Genomic DNA, 17,652 nt, shown 5'->3' on the forward strand with positions numbered 1-17,652 from the left:
ATAAATCCACACACTTTCTGAAATTGATATGCCTATACTATTCTTTTTTTTTACCTATTGTTCTATTCCATAATGATGACATCTTTCATCATCTAAATCAAGTCAAGATATGAAAATGACCAGCAGTGGTTGGCTTCAACACTTAGCTATTCCCTTTAATTATTAATGGGCATTTTGTTAATTACATAATACACTTTTTGCACGTTTGAGTTATTCATCCAATGGTTGAAATAATCTCTTTTGCCAATTACAGGTGCGTGTTGGCCCAACTGTCACTGATGTTCGATTGGAAGAATTGTTCCCAAACACTGAGTATACATTGACCGTTTACGCACTTGTTGATGATCTCACCAGTGACCCACTCACAGCTCAGGAAGTGACATGTAAGACTTTATGGTTATTGATCATGACTACTCTGAGTAAAGTCAATGTTGTTATGACTAGAGTAGTATTGAATTGTAATCCAGGTAGTGGTAACTTTATCAATGTACTCAATGTAACAATTTTTTGCAGTGCCAATTCAAGGCCCAGGAAATATAAGACTTCAAGATATCACTCATAGTTCAATGAAAGTCTTATGGGATCCTGCACCCGGAAATGTCAGAAAATATATAGTGAGATACAAAAGTGAGACAGAGGAGGATTTCAAAGAGGTAATATATACTTATCTATTGTTTGTTTATAAAACATTGCCCAGAAAAAAATATTTTTATTCTCCATATTGAGAATCCACTATTATGCCTGTAAGTCCATAGAGGCTTTTAAAATATTTGCTAATGGGTTTATGGATTTTTTTTTATATTTGAATCACTTTTCTAGTTTTTAAAACTTTTGTGAAAGTGAAAAATTCTATTCACCTTTTTTATACTGCTTCCTAATAACCAAAGAAACAACATTGCAAAAATGATGTAAGGATATGCTGTCTGTAGACCCCATCGACTATATACAGTTGTGCTCAAAAGTTTACATACCCCAGCAGAATTTTTGTTATCTTGGCCTTTTTTAGAGAATATGAATGATAACACCAAAACTTTTTCCCCACTCATGGTTAGTGGTTGGGTGAAGCCATTTATTGTCAAACTACTGTGTTTTCTCTTTTTAAATCATGATGACAACCCAAAACATCCAAATGATCCTGATCAAAATTTTACATACTCCACTTTACATACCCCTCTAGCATCAATGACAGCTTGAAGTCTTTTGTGGTAGTTGTGGATGAGGTTCTTTATTTTCTCAGATGTTAATGCTGCCAACTTTTCTTGGCAAAAAGCCTCCAGTTCCTATAAATTCCTGAGCTGTCTAGCATGAACTGCGCGCTTGAGATCTCCCCAGAGTGGCTCAATGATAGTGAGGTCAGGAGACTGAGATGGCCACTCTAAAACCCTCACTTTGTTCTGCTGTAGCCAATGACAGGTTGACTTGGCCTTGTGTTTTAAATCGTTGTCATGTTGAAACGTCCGAGAACGTCCCATGCGCAGCAGTATTTGCTGATAATGTGATGCATTCATCTATCCTTCAACTTTGACCTCGTTTCCTGTGCTTTTGTAGCTCACACATCCCCAAGATATCAACAATTCACCTCTGTGATTTACAATAGGAATGGTGTTCCTTTCATCATAGGCCTTGTTGACCTCTCTCCAAATGTAACGTTTATAGTTATGACCAAAAAGTTTACTTTTGGTCTCATCACTCCAAATTACCTTGTTCCAGAAGTTTTGAGGCTTGTCTCTGTGCTGTTTTGTGTATTGTATGCAAGATACTTTGTGGCATTTGCGCAGTAATGTTTTTCTTAAGGCAACTTGACCATGCAGCACATTTTTCTTCAAGTGCCTCCTTATTGTGCATCTTGAAACAGCCACACCACAAATTTTCAGAGAGTCCGGTATTTCAGTTGATGCTATTTGTGGGTTTTTCTTTGAACAATTTTCCTGGCAGATGTGGAAAATTTTTTTGTTGGTCTACCTGACCATGGTTTTGTTTTTACAGAGCCCTTGATTTTCCATTTGTTAATCAAAGTTTAAACACTGCTGACTGGCATTATCAATTCCTTGGATATCTTTTTGTATCCCTTTCCTGTTTAATACAGTTCAACTACCTTTTCCCGTAGATCCATTGACAATTCTTTTGCTTTCCCCATCACTCACAATCAAGAAATTTCAGTGGCTGGATGAAAGATGCAAGAGTCTGTCTGGATTCCATAAACACACTCAGCTTTTATGCACACACACACTGATTACAAGCTAACAGGTCACAGGGGAGAATGTTACCTTTAGTAGCCATTCAAATCCATTTGTTTCAACTAGTGTGCATGTTATCAGGCCACAATCACCAGGGTATGTTACTTTTGATCGAGGTCATTTGGATGTTTTGGGTTGTCATTATGATTTAGAAAGAGAAAACACAGTAGTTTGACTATAAATGTCTTCAACCAACCACTAACCATGAGTAGAGAAAAAGTTTTGTTGTTATCATTCATATTCTCTGAAAAAAGGCCAAGAAAGCAAAAATTCTGCCGGGGTATGTAAACTTTGGAGCACAACTGTATTTATGGTTCTTTATCATTTTAGGTTGAAGTGGATGGATCAAGGACTACTACACCTTTAACTGACCTGTTCTCAGAAACTGAATATGATGTCAGTGTCACTGCCATAATGCAAGATGGATTATCATCTCCTGCACGGTTTACACAAGGGACCACAAGTATGCAAAACTCACTTGCTTAAATTAATCCAATAATCAATCTTCAGACTGCAGGGCGCGTTCGCAAATGTACATCAATCAGGGACATTTCTGTCGCAATTTACGTAACATTTTGGCTAAATTTATGATAACATTGTCAAGCTTGCTTGGCTCTAGTCTCTGTCCCAGCTGAGCTCTGTCCACTTTTCTAAGTTGCAAATTGCAAAATGTTCTCATATATTCAAATATACTATCTACTGCATATATGTTTAAACTGTTTTTTTTTAGGAATATAAAAGGGATTATTGTCTTGTCCATGTCTCACAATTCCCAGTGAATTGATACACCAGTGATGATGTTTTTAGAAAGCCATGAATGAGGTGCTCTGTAACTACTAACCCCATGCTGTCATCGACAGTGCTTCACTGAATATGATTTTTTTTCCATTTTGTTCTCTCCGTTGCAGAGATTTCACATTTGATGCTTTTCGAGCACAGTAGTTGACATCTCTGCTTGCAGTCAAACAAGGCATTTCTTCAGAGTCTTTTCTGGTGGTGTACGCTTTCACTAGTCCCTAAAAGACTCTGCCAATCACAGCTCGGAAGATGATCAGCCTCAGATGTGGCCAGGATTTCATTGGCAGCATATGGCCAGGAGGGTTGTAAGCACATGCCTCCAGAAAAGACTCTGAAGAAATGCCAAGTTGGACTTCAAGCAGTTATTTCACATACTCCAGAAACAATAAATGTGTATATCTCTGCAATGTTGCAACACAGCTCAAATGGAAACAAGCAGTAGAATCGGGGAACTCAGGAATTCTTTAGAAGGTATTTAACACAAGGCATAGCGCAATTTTAAGGAGATCTAATACCTCTATGAACATCCATTTTCTGAAGACATCGAGCCTATTACACCTTCACAACTAGTTTAATAGGGCCTTATACTGTATAATGTACATTACACTATTTTTCCTGGAAAGCAATATTTTAAGTAGAAATTAACAGTTTGATATATTGTTTGATTTATTTTAATATAAACAGCTCCAGTGCCAGCACCTCTCAATCTCAGATTTTCAGAAATAACTACCAACAGTTTTAGGGGTACCTGGGACCATGGTGCACCTGATGTGGCATTGTACAGGATAAGCTGGGCACCAGTTGGGCAGCCAGAAAGAAAGAAAGAGGTAAGCACTCAGCTTTCTAAAAACCTTGAAAAGAGCTTTCACTTTACTCTTCCAATTTAAAACATATAATTGTGTGATTACAGACCATTCTTGAAGGGGAAAAGAACAGCTTGGTATTTGAAGAGCTTGATTCCGATACACGATATGAAGTCTCAGTGACTGCTATTTACCCTGATGAATCAGAAAGTGAAGATCTTATAGGAGTTGAGAAAACATGTAAAGCCTTGTCTTTTTTGGATAACACTTTATCTCTATGCTATATCAAGTTATAATGCTAATTATGTTTCCCTTTTTCTCTGCTCTCTTAGTACCAAAGATTCCTGTAACAACTCCAAGTAAGTAAATATATAAAAGCTAGTAAATATTTACTAGAATCTGCTTCTAAAACAATACATTCTTGAAAGCATTTTCCAGCTTTATATAAATACTAGCTGAAGAGCCCGGTGCTGCCCGGGCATAGTAACTAACTATGGTTAGTTATAACAAATTATAATGATCATATCTATATATATAAAGCTGAGTGTACAGCCCCGCCCACTCCGCATAGCCACATTCACTATAATATCCCACATCATCCTGTTAGCCAGAGCTACCGGACTACTACCCCTAATATCCCACATCATCCCATCAGCCAGAGCCACCGGACTACTACCACTAATATCCCACATCATCCCATCAAATCCACCAGACTACTACCCCTAATATCTCACATCATCCCATCAGCCAGAGCCACCGGACAACTACCCCTAATATCCCACATCATCCCGTCAGCCAGAGCCACCGGACTACTACCCCTAATATCCCACATCATCCCGTCAGCCAGAGCCACCGAACTACTACCCCTAATATTCCACATCATCCCATCAGAGCCACCGGACTACTACCACTAATTTCCCACATCATCCCGTCAGCCAGAGCCACCGGACTACTACCCCTAATATTCCACATCATCCCGTCAGCCAAAGCCATCGGACTATTACCCCTAATATCCAACATCATCCCTTCAGCCAGAGCCACCGGACTACTACCACTACACATCATCCTGTCACAGCCGCCGGACTACTACCCCTATTATCCCACATCATCCCATCACAGCCGCAGGACTACTACCCCTAATATCCCACATCATCCCATCAGCCAGAACCACTGGACTACTACCCCTAATATTTCACATCATCCCGTCAGAGGGGGTGATTCATTTCTGTCATGTGCTCTCTGCTCCTTTCTGGGGGCAGACAATTGCTGGGAGCTTATGTTCCCGGGGATAATAGATTTCTTCCACCATGGCAGTGTCTGCTGAGGTGTTGTCGTGGAGTGAGAAAACTATTGTTCATAGCAACCAATCACAGCTCAGCTTCTTTGCTTAGTGATTGGTTGCAAGGAAAACTGTTGCTCATAGCAACCAATCACAGCTCAGCATCTTTTAAACAGCTCTGGTGCAATTAAAGATGCTTCGTGATTGGTTGGTGATACACACAGACATACATTCACTTTTATATATGTATATTTATCATCATTAACAAGAGGTTATGCAACTTTCTAATATATTAATGCAATAATATTCCTTTCTTAGCTTTCTTCAGTGAACAGAAACTTTTCAGAGGCCTAAAACAAAATATATCGTAAAGTTGCAAAACTTTTCTTTTCACAATGATTGAGCTTTTAATGTACAACATTAGGACAGTGGCATACATGTGCATTGTGTTGTATGCTATACCAATGCAATCATTTCAATCTTTTACTATACTAGGTCCCAGAAACGGTCCCCGTAACCTGCAAGTGTTCAATGCAACTTCCAGTAGCTTGACAGTGAGATGGGACCCGGCCAGTGGCAAAGTGCAACGATATAGAATATTTTACCAGTCTGCTGTAGGAGATGGAGTTGAACAAACGGTGAGTTGATGATTCAATGTCACCCAGACTTAAAAGCTTACATGTTAATTACACATTTCCACATGGAACAGATATTTTTGGTGACTTACAATAACATCATACAGAGCTGTAGGTTGACTTTGTTTCATAAAAGGGTCAATGTATTGTATCTACCATGTATCTAAACACCCCTGATCCATGCAGAGTGGTTTGTTGGTGCCTCATCAGACAATGGGAACCCAGGGTAAATGGCAAGATTGGCCATAGCTACACCCTTGCATTATACCAGTTATGTAAAGATTAGATGATTACTTGGGACATGTACCAAAAGCTCTTAGTGGAGATTTATACCGTGTTGTAAATCCCTCAGCAATGTCATGAAAAGAGGGAGATTCATGTCATTACTGAGCTGCTGTTGTAGGCAGCTCAGCTATGGTTCAAAGTACGAGTTATGTCTCATAGTTGGGTCTGGGGAGACATCTGTCTGGGTGCCACTACCGCCAGTATTATGCAACAATGAAACTGAAACAATCAAAAATTAATTTACTAATAAGACAAGCAATACAAAGTGCCTTTTTCTACTTTTGCTTAGTTGTCACTGTTCATTTCATGTAAACATTTGCTCAGAAACTGAATGGTAAACACATTTGAGCGAAGTTCCCACAAACATCTGCAAATTGAAGGAAAATGTCTTATCTACATTCTGCTGTTGTTATGATGCTTTACTATTGTATCAAAAATGGGGTTCAGGATCACTTCATTCTAAAGTCTCCCCATATACATTGGACTAAAGTCAGCAGGATTTTCTATCAACAGATTCAGTTGACATTTTAATGTGTATGGGAACCCAGAAAGATTTTCAGGGAAGTCATGTCTGATTTTGGACTGCCTATCCTTCTTTTCTTTCGGATAAGCTGCCAACAAAGATTGCAAAACACTTTACTTGACAGAGATTGTGCTCTTGTGTATGAAAGAGTAGGGGGAGATAGCTGCTGGCCAAATGGTTGGCCTTTCCATTGTGCCACTGACAGTTATTTAAGGTGTATGGGAGGGGGCTTTAGTATTGTTAGGGTCTAAGTGGTCATATCCAGCCCATTAGACTCTTATAATATGTCTCAAAACATGCTATAAATGTGTATAATCAGAAAAGCAATTTAATTTACAGCTTGTAAACTGTGAAATGCTTTTGGCCTTGAGAAATATGTGCAGGGTTACACAAGAGGCCAAAAGCATTTAACTTCTGTCTTAAAGAGGACCTTTGACCAGTTTTAGCATGTTAAACTGGGCACATCATAGAATAGTGGCTGCAGAGTTGAGTAAATCATAGTTTTTATTTTTTAATGTCTTCTTCATTTTGAGAGATATTAGCTTGCAAAGTTTAGGCTATGATTTATGCAACAGATCAACTGGGTGTGAACAGAGATTAGTCTGTGGTGGCTTGTACTTCTTCCCCTGCATGAGGTTGACCAATCATAAGCAGGCAGCAACATACAGGTGTAAAAAGGTAGAGGTACAGCAGAGCTGAACTATATAGCATTGCAAATACGTTCAGATCTCATCTCAGTGCTGCCCTCTCACATCTCCCACACTGACTGCCATCAGATGAGATCTGGAAGTGTTTGCAGAGCTTGGCAATCAATCGTGGCAATCAGTTTGGGGAATAGGATGAAAACTGACAGCAGGTTGAGATGAGATCTGGAAGTGTTTGTAACAGTACATGACGCACCTCGACTGTGTATCTACCTAGGAGCTGCAGAGATCAGTGAGGAGAGGATGGTGTGTTCTTTTTCCCCTTTATGTTACTGCCTGCTTATGATCCACAATGGAGAGGGGAAATTAAAAAATAGAAAATATGCTTTAGCCAACTTCGCAGTCACTATTCCAAGATGTGGCCAATTTTGCCTGCTCAAACTGGTGAAATGTACTTTTTACCTTTTCAGCAGATTTGTCTATATTGTAAATGCCCGCTAAACAATGTTGTAAAATAGCGTGCTTATTTTTTTGTAGCTTTCTTTCTGGTTTCACTTTGTTTTCTAGTTTATTTCCATTTGTTTGTGATACTTTATTGTGACATTTATAATAGATTCTAGTATTTCTATGAGGATGGTGAAAAATCATATGCAAATAAAAATGCTGTAATATTCACAGGTCACAGGGTTAAAATAAATACATTATTTGTGCCATTTGAAAAAGAAAATAACTTTTCAGATGGATTTTTAAGATAAATGTAGGACATGAATAGGGGACTTCACGTACTGAGCATCAAAGATGGAATCTCTAGAGTTAATATTAAATTATTTTTTTAACCCCAGTCCCTGACTAAGCAAGCTATTTAGGGACTGCAAGAAAGCAAAATAAAATAGAAAAAACAGTACTTTCTATCAGTTAATGGCATAAATGCGTACTTCAAAGCACTTCCAGCTGTTCTATAAAACGCTTCTGCTAAAAGTATGACGATAAAATGTATTTTTTCAAAAATAAATCAAAGGCATGTTCCTGAAATCCTGTGAGCTCAGCAGGCAATACTGGCCTTTTCCCATATTAGCAGATATGTTTATTCAGGGAGCAGAAAACTCTGTTTAATGCCATATCATAATAACTTTCAGGTGCACAGACATAGCTTGGTAAAAAACACCCCCAAAACAGATTTCTTTTTACTTTGTAGAAGAGAAACAGGCTTACAAAGATGAAAGATGAAGCGGGACTAAGCTACAGTCGGCATTCTAATCCAGAGCTGCAGTCACCATTCTGCAGTATTAATAACAGCCTATGAGATTGATAACAGGCACAAACCTACCATTATTTTTAGACTCCCATTTTGTCAGGTTTGCTAGAATGTAAATGACCAGAGTATGCTCTATGTAGCTATTGGGGCTAATTTACTAAAACTGTCTAACCAGATACAAACTTTGACATGACAATTTAAAATGTGTCAGATTTATCAAAAGTATCATTCTGTTAGCTAAATTCAGGGTACATTCACAAGACCATATTTTCAGCCCAAGTGCATACATAAAAAATACGACCTCACACACACGGCTCCAATGTTATTCAATAGGCTGTTCAGAAAACAGTTTTTCACATGAACCCAATGTCCCTTGTGAAAAGAAATTGCCGTATGCACTATTTTCTTTGGGATTGCAGATGAGACTCGCCTATTCAAGTCTATGGGTGTTCAAAAAAATCTAGTCCCATATGGATCACCCTTATAACATCTGATTTTTACAGATGCATTCCAATTAATAACATAGGAAACTCAATTTGGTCTTGTAAAATGTGTTAACTGCTAATGTATAAAAAAAGGATAACATACAGTTGACAAAAGAGATGCTTAATCGTTTTTTCTGGATGAAAATCTTACGTTTTTGTTAGTCACTTGTGTGAACTTAGCCTAAGGCCGGAGTCACATTAGTGTATAGCATCCAATGCGAGGGCATCAGATGTGATATGCTAGTGAACCTTGGATCAAACTCTTCTGCGAGGGGGAGCTGAGTGTCATTAATCTCTCCGTCTCCTCGATTGCCTATCTCAGCTTATATCGGACTGATGACATCCAAGTACAGTCCCATATTTTGCACGCACCCATATACTTGAATGGGTGCACGCCATGTGAGATTCGTTGCCAATCTGAGCATGCTGCGATTTTTTTTCTCATGCTGAATTGGCATGAGGGAAAAAATCGCATATCTGCTCTCCCTCATTGAATAACACTGGTGAAAGTGCAATGAGTAGGGATGAGCTTTCCGATATTGAAATATCGGAAATCGGCCCGATATTTGTGATATCAGAATTCCGATTTCCGATTCCGATATTTTTTTCACATCGGAAATTGGAAATCCCATAATCCTTCAGCCTCTGAGCGCTCCGTGGAGCCAATCAGGAGCTGAAGAATTGCTGACAACATTGTGTAACTCCCCTATGCTTGGTAGGAGGCATCCAAATTTGCTAGCTAGGGGCTGCGCTGCGATTGGCTGGCTGGATGGTGTGATCAGGCAGTATGAAAGGCTACGCCTGCTATTTTAGCCTCACTCAACTGTGAAAGCAGATAGGGATAGGTTGCTGTTGGAGATAGGGAAGGATCTCGGATCTAATAGCAATAGAAATTGTTTTTCAGCGACTGTAGCAGCCCCTGTGTGTTACAGAAGCAGTCTTTTTCCTTACTGACTCCGCTCAGTTTCATTTTTTGTGCTGTGCAGGCTCTCAGTGAGGTGCTTAGTGAGACAGTGCAGTGCACATTCACTGCAGCTGCTGCAGCTCCTCTTGCTGAAGCACTGTGTGGTGTGTGTCTCACTGCCTTTTCACAGCCTTTTCTTTTCATCCCTTAAATCCCCTTCCCCTATTTTTTCCTAAAAGTGTAGCTTCACCATCCAGTACATTTTGGTGAACGCTATATAGGGATTTTTCAGTGAGGGGTTCCCCCCGAACCTCCCCCTTCCCAATCCCTTACCCCCATTTATCCCTCAATTTTCCTGGTGCTCTGGTGCGCTTTGCACAGTTTAGTCACCTCCGCTGCGCAGACCGCCTGTGTGCTTTTTTTTTGGGGAGTGCAGCACCCACTAGGTCAGTCTTTGTAGTCACATCAGACTGCAGGACCCCTAGTGCGGCCTGTTCTATCGCGCACCCCCAAATTTTTCACCAGTAAATTCACTCTCAGTGCCCCTATAAGTGTTACTTTACCTCACAGCATCTATTGAGGTTAAAGTTAAACACTATATAGGGATTGTGCTGTGAGGGACCCAAACCACCCCCCTTTTCCCTGGTGCGCTTTGCACAGTTAGTAACCTCCACTGTGTAAGCCTCCTGTGTGCTATTTTTTGTGGAGTGCTGCGCCCACTAGGTCACTCTTTGTAGTCACATCAGACTGCAGGACCCCTAGTGCGGCTTGTTCTATCACGCACCCCCAAATTTTTCACCAGTAAATTCACTCTCAGTGCCCCTATAAGTGTTACTTTACCTCACAGCATCTATTGAGGTTAAAGTTAAACACTATATAGGGATTGTACTGTGAGGGCCCAAACAACCCTTGTGGCTGGTGCCACACAGCACCTGGCTCAGTCCCGGAGAATCTTTTTTTTTTGTATCACAGCAGTGTCATTTACTGCGCTGTGACATCCGACCGTAATGTGTACACCAACACCACAAACACACGTTACTCTTTGTGTAGGCCACACTAGATTCAAATAAAGTGTAGCAGACACACCATCATACAGTGCCATTAGTGTTTCTTATACCTGTTTGTAGTCCTACAGGAATAAGCACACTAATCCCTAATAATTACTTTCTTGCCGTTCGGAATCCATTGATAGAGATGAAGAAGGCAGGGAGTAAGGGACGCCCCCCGTGGCGGCCGTGGAAGAGGTGCATCAGCAGCTAGACATGGTGCACATCCAGAGCAAGCAACAGGCCCAAGTCACTCAGCACCTACTTTCACCCGGCAGCAGTCATTTATGCGCAGCTTGTTAGGAGCGCAGGGCCAAAGGCTGATAAGAGAGGATCAAGTAGAAACCGTTGTTGGTTGGATGGCAGCTGAGGCATCCACCTCAATGAGCGCAGCATCCTCCCATGACCTCTCCACCACATCGGGTTAGGCCACTGAAGAGCAGCACCCATCTGCTTCTTCACTGCCCACTAAATTGCCCAGACATTCAGAGGGCCAGGAGTCAACCTTAATCCTCTTCTCAGAATCTGTTGGCTTGGAATCTGTGTGCCAGCCAGACAGCATTCCTGCCACTGAAGAAGAGGTAGTGTGCACAGATGCGCAACCACTGTGTGCGTCTGAGGAAGAAGTGGAGGGTGGGCCAGTGCCCACAGTGACCAGACCCCAGTCATCAGATGATGATGAAGCTCAGCTGCCAGTTTCTGTTGACGAAAGTGTATTGGATGACGAGGTCCTTGACACTTCATGGCATGCTGAGGGGCAGCAAGCAAGTGGAGATAGCTCAGAGGAAGAGCTTGCAGGTGTGGCGCAGTGTGGCCGTCCACGTGGGAGAGGAAGAGGGAAAAATTGGTTGTCGGCTCCCTCAACTTTAGCACCCGTTAGGAGCAGGGCTCTTTTAAAGAGCACAAGGGCTGCACCAAAGAGTTGTGGTGCATGGGCCTTTTTCGACCAAGTTGCAGATGACGTTACAGTAGTCAGATGCAAGCTTTGTCGACAAACTGTGTGGAGAGGGAAGAACGTCAGCAACCTTAATACCACCAATATGTTGACGCATGTCAGGAAGAGGCACCCTGTGGAGTGGCAGCATCACACCCAAGATGATTCACCACCCGCAGCTGGTCCCCACCTTCCACCTCTTCAGCCACAGCTGCCACCTCTTCCTCCAGCTCGCAAACAGCTGCTCCCGCTTCCTCGCCAGAATGCCAGGGTGCATCTGCAGGCAGTGTTGTACGGCGGCACACTGTCTGTACTTCGTCAGCATCAGCATCCCAATCGCTGGCATCCTCACACTCCCAATCCAGTGTGCAGCCATCTGTCACACAGGTGTGGGAGAAAAGGCACCCGTACTCGGCAAACCACCCACGAGCACAGGGCATGAATTCTCGCATTGCCAAACTGCTTGCAGTGGAAATGCTACCATTCTGGCTGGTGAGCAAGCCAGCCTTTATCGATATGTTGGGGTTTGCAATCCCACAATACAGCTTTCCAGCCGCTTCTACTTCAGCAGGCAAGCCGTCCCCGCCCTGCAACAGCATGTGGAGCGTAAAATTAAGGATGCGCTACAAAACGCGTGTTCCAGTCAGCATGGCCAGGGATGCTACATTTCCATCATCGCCCATTGGGTAAATGTAGTTGAGCCTGGAACTGAAGTAGACAGTGCAAGTGCGCGGGTCCTGCCAACTCCATGGATTGCAAGCCTCTCCTCCATACAAATTGACTTCTCATATTCCTCGTCAGACTCACCTGCACCCAGATATACCACAACAACCGATTTCAGCACTGCATCTGCCAAACATCAACAGGCCGAGTTGAAATTGGTTTATCTGGGTGATGTTAGCCACACCGCAACCGAGCTGTGGAACACGCTCAAGGAGCAGAGCGACATGTGGCTTGCGCCGCTCAACCTCCAGCCAGGTATGGTGGTGTGTGACAATGGCCGAAACCTGCTCGCGGCTCTGGGCCTAGGTGGTCTGACTCACATTCCATGCCTTGCCCATGTCCTAAACCTTGTGGTGCAGAGTTTCCTTAGGAACTATCCTGACCTTGAGGAGCTGCTGCACAAAGTCAGATACGAGTGCTCTCATTTGTGGCATTCAAGCATGGCTGCATCGTGCCTTTTAGCCATGCAGTGCAGATTGGGCCTGCCCGAGCACTGCATCATTGTTGAAATCCCCACCAGGTGGAATTCGACTTTGCATATGCTGCGGAGGTTGTGTGAGCAGCAACCTGCAATTATGGAGTTGCAGCTGCATCAGGCGCAAAGTAGGCGACACACATCTCAGCCCTCCCACTTTACAACCACAGAGTGGGCATCCATGAGGGACATATGCACCATTTTGAAGTGCTTCGAGGACTCCACTCTGATGGTGAGCACGGATGCTGCCCTACTCAGCCTGACTATTCCCCTTATATGCCTTATAGAATCATCACTTAAAGGACTAAGGGGTGAGGTTTCTCAGGAGGAGGAGGAGTATGATGAGACACTTGCACCAACCAGGCAATCTTCATCGGCCCGGTTGGTACAATGTTCTGTGGGTGTCTCACAAAGGTCCAGGCAGGACACAGCAAGCGAGGAGGATGAGGAGGACTATGAGGATGAGCCAGAGGAGGAAAGTACACAGCGCTCTACTAGTAGTCACCAGATAGAGCGTGGATGGGGTGATGCAGAGCAGCCAGAGCACATTCCTCCAGCTGGTGACAGCGATGCATGGCCAGTTGGCAGCCTTCAGCACATGAGTGACTTCATGCTGCAGTGTCTGAGACAGTGCAATGTTACCGTGACATGGTGGCACAATACCTCTCCACCTTTGTCGGTGTGCTTCAGGATGGATCTGCCCCCTTCAAGTTTTGGGTCTCCAAGTTGGATACATGGCCCGAGCTTAGCCAGTATGCCTTGGAGGTCCTGGCTTGTGCTGGTGCCAGTGTGATTTCTGAACGCGTCTTTAGTGCAGCTGGCAATGTACTAACAGACCAACGTACCATACTATCCGCTGCAAATGTGGACCGGCTTACATTCATAAAAATGAACCAGGCCTGGATTTCTGGTGACTTTTGCTGCCCTGGGCCAGAGTAGACAGGTTACATGCATGGTTGGTAGCAGTATGCATGTTCTGTCATGTGCCTATGTTTCACACAGCATCATCTGTTATGCCCGTGCTCTGGCCTCTACTACCAACATCTAGCACCTGGTTCTGTGACTGACTTTCACCTCATACTGTTTTCCTTGGGCTCTAGTACCGCCAGCTAGTGCCCATTTCCGTGACTGCTGATTTCACAGCATGCCGTGTTTCTGGGCTCTAGTACCGCCAGCTAGTTCCCATTTCTGTGACTGCCACTTTCACAGCATGCCGTGTTTCTGGGCTCTTGTACCGCCAGCTAGTGCACATTTCTGTCACTGCCACTTTCAAAGCATGCCGTGTTTCTTGGCTCTAGTACCGCCAGCAAGTGCCCATTTCCGTGACTGCTGATTTCACAGCATGTCGTGTTTCTGGGCTCTACTGTAGTACCGCCAGCTAGTGCCCATTTCCGTGACTGCCACTTTCACAGCATGCCGTGTTTCTGGGCTCTAGTACCACCAGCTAGTGCCCATTTCCATGACTGCCACTTTCACAGCATGCTGTGTTTCTGGGCAACAGTACCACCAGCTGTACCTCGTTAGACCAGAGTGGAAAAAAAGGAGGACAGATGCCGAACACCTACAGGCAGAAGCACAAGAGGCGGGAACAAGCCACGCCGACTGTTTCCTGGCAGTGAAGTGCGGACACAGGTGCCTCCCCCGAGGGGTAAACCGAGATCCAGCATCGCCAGCTGGTTCTCAGGAGTGCACAAGGGCACGGGTACCTCCTGCTCCAAACCATGTTTCGACAACGCTCGCCGTTACACGGTTGTGTCTGCCGCACTGTCCCACACCCCCGCCGTACATTATTCCGGCTCAGTTTGCTGTTATCCGTGGTGTCAGCAATGTAGGAACCCCCTACGTGGACTCCGGGACCTGGCGCTCAAGGCTGGTCTCGACAGTGCCAGTAGGCCCTGCTTCTCCCCTGCTGGGACTGCGGAGTAAAGAAGACTGTGTCCGGGTTGCGGAGGCAAATGTGGCTCTTGCACCTTCTGCCAAGAAGACATTACTCTGGTAGAAGACTCAAGACAGGAAGACAGATGCAGAAGACCCAAGACAAAAAGACAGATGGAGATGTCCCCGGACTCCTGTCTTTTTGATCTTGAACTTGCGTCTTTGTGGGGTTTTTTTGGGCTTCTTGGCAGTGCTTTTTGCTTATATCACTACTACATTGTGGTATCCGGGCTACAGTAATGTCAGCTGTTGCCCAGTACAGCCACTGGCACTTTTACCTTCTGCTGCTTATCTGGGTTCCTGTAACGTCAGCTGGTTCTCAGTAGAGTCAATGGCTTAGGTCCCTCCTTTGTGGTATCTGAGTTCCAGTAATGTCTGCTGGTCCTTGGTAGTGCATTCTGGCACAGGTACCTCCTGCTTGGTTAACGTCAGCTGGTGCCCGTTAGTTCCATTGGCTCTTTTGCTGATTTCTGCTGCCTATACGGGTTCCAGACTCACCAGCTGGTTCTCTCAAGTTCCTGTGCCTACTGTTACTTCTACAGATTTCCTCAGGGTTTGGGACATTCTGCCACCAGCCAATAGCAGAATAACCATAGAAGGAGGTTTAGGAAGCAGTAGGAGCAGAAGTACATGAACCAAAAGCAGAATATCAATATGCAGAATTACTGAATAGCAGTAATATAATCAGCAGAAGAAGACTAAGCATGGTTTAAAGGGAGTGTATCCGTTCCTCCACGTGGTGCTCCTGGAAACTCCCTGCAAATCAAGGTGAGCTGAACGTGGACACATGTCAGTCAAAGGGCATATTGACACCACCACCGGCAGTTTTAATTTAATAATGTAAAATCACTAACCCTAACCCTAACTATCCCTAACCCTTAACCCTTACCACTAACCCTAACCCTAACTAATCCTAACCACTAACCCTAACCCTACTAACCCTAAACCCTAACCCCTAACCATAACCCTACTAATCCTAACCCCTAATCCTAACCCTACTAACCCTAACCCCTAACCATAGCCCCTAACCCTTACCCCTAACCCTTACCCTACTAACCATAAACCCTACCCCAACTAATCCTAACCCAAAGAAAAAACACCGCTGTTAAGAAGATGGCGACCAGTTTTACTGCTACAGCTTTCGCTCTGTGCATTTTTCTAACGATTTATTTTGCTCCTCTGCCTCTGCAAACTCCTTCCCCATTATCCTGAGGTGTTTCCCCTCCATTTTATCCATTATATAGCACTGTAGTGGTCATTTTTAGAGTTGAGCGACTTTTGGTTTTTTAGGGTCGAGTTTCGTTTCGTGAAACCCGACTTTTCCAAAAGTCGGGTCGAGCAAGATCGTCCGATTATAGGGAAAAGTCGGGGTCGTCCCGAAACACGAAACCCAATGTAAGTCAATGGGGAATAAAAGTCGGCAGTGAGAGGAGGACAGGAAACACACCTAAAGTGCCCATTTGAATGCCAAAAGCATCAATTCTTCTTACTTAAGCTTGTCAACCTTAATTAACTTCATAATACAAGTTACGCACTGAAAAATGGGGGTTATTTGGCTAAAGTTGTGGGGGGGGAGGGCTGGCTCCAGGTTTTCATGTGCCCTGAGCGAAAGAGCGCCCCTTTAACACATACCACAACTCATCATGCTCCGATACGGCAGAGAAATAGCGGTATAGTACAATGAAAAATACCTCACTTTTTACATCTCATGACGAGGCCCATCTATTTCTCCATACAGAATCATTGGTCCCATATAATGTTTGAAACAGTATATGATGAGCTCCACATAATGCTACAGTATATGTTGGTCCCCATGGATGAAGCTCCACTGTCTTATGGGCCCAAATAATGCTCCAAACATAATGGGCCCCATTTCTAATGCTCTAGTGTATAATGGGCCCTGTAAATGCTGCTCCAGTGTCTGATGTCCACCTTTGGAATGTTCCAGTGTATGGTGGGCCCCATCTATCATTCTCCAGAGTATAGTGCTCCCCAAAAATTGCTGTCCCAACATTGAAAACAATCAAATAAGTCTCCTCGCTAGGGAATCCCTGTACTAGTCTAGACTCCTTGTCGTCCCCATCTTCCATCTCACTGCACAGTATTTCAACTTTGCAAGTGCTGTGATCCTGGGCAAGCAGGGGGGCCCACTCATTGGTGACGGCACTGGCACAGGGCCCCTGATAGTATGGTGGTGTGTCTGATGGCGGGTGGGCCGAACCTGCACTTTCATCTGCAGCTTCCTCTTTGTCACCGTGTAAGATGGAACTGTATATGGGAAGGGTAACCTGAGTTTCATCAGGGTCAGATTCAGGCCGGGTAGCGTGCGAGGGGAATGTAGTGGTCTGGGTCAATGTACCAGCAGATTCATCGAGCAGTGGCTGGGCATCAGTGCACTTGTGTCGCCCCCAGGAGTACGGTCGCCACAGTGGCATTACCTTCTTCCTAGGGAGTGTGATGTCATGCTTGGGAGCAACGAAGGATCTCTCTAGCAGGTTAACTAATTGGGCGGCGTTATTCCCACGAGTCATGACCCTCCAAACAGCGTTCATGAAGGCAAAGTGTTTGTTTTACGTGGGCAGTATGGTTGCAAAGCTGAACCTTAAAGGAATGTCCAGAAGGGCACCACCAGGAGTGGAGCCTACGGTTAAATTCGACTCCACCTGGGAAACCTCAACCATGCCAGCTACA

At 43.9% G+C, this 17,652-nt stretch overlaps 1 protein-coding gene across 3 annotated transcripts in view; it reads left to right on the plus strand.

The window, feature by feature from the left end:
* COL12A1 (collagen type XII alpha 1 chain) overlaps positions 1-17,652 on the plus strand; it is a 221,073-nt gene that overhangs the window by 84,634 nt on the left and 118,787 nt on the right. For all 3 annotated transcript variants that reach the window (XM_073569320.1, XM_073569322.1, XM_073569323.1), the window contains 7 exons: positions 254-383; positions 514-653; positions 2,568-2,700; positions 3,720-3,862; positions 3,946-4,078; positions 4,171-4,197; positions 5,613-5,755. In XM_073569320.1, the coding sequence (XP_073425421.1) occupies positions 254-383; positions 514-653; positions 2,568-2,700; positions 3,720-3,862; positions 3,946-4,078; positions 4,171-4,197; positions 5,613-5,755 (849 nt within the window). The remainder of the gene's footprint in view (positions 1-253; positions 384-513; positions 654-2,567; positions 2,701-3,719; positions 3,863-3,945; positions 4,079-4,170; positions 4,198-5,612; positions 5,756-17,652) is intronic.

This window comes from Dendrobates tinctorius, unplaced genomic scaffold (genome assembly GCF_039654945.1).
Source record: "Dendrobates tinctorius isolate UK_male_01 unplaced genomic scaffold, ASM3965494v1 ptg000024l, whole genome shotgun sequence".
Classification (NCBI taxonomy): domain Eukaryota; kingdom Metazoa; phylum Chordata; class Amphibia; order Anura; family Dendrobatidae; genus Dendrobates; species Dendrobates tinctorius.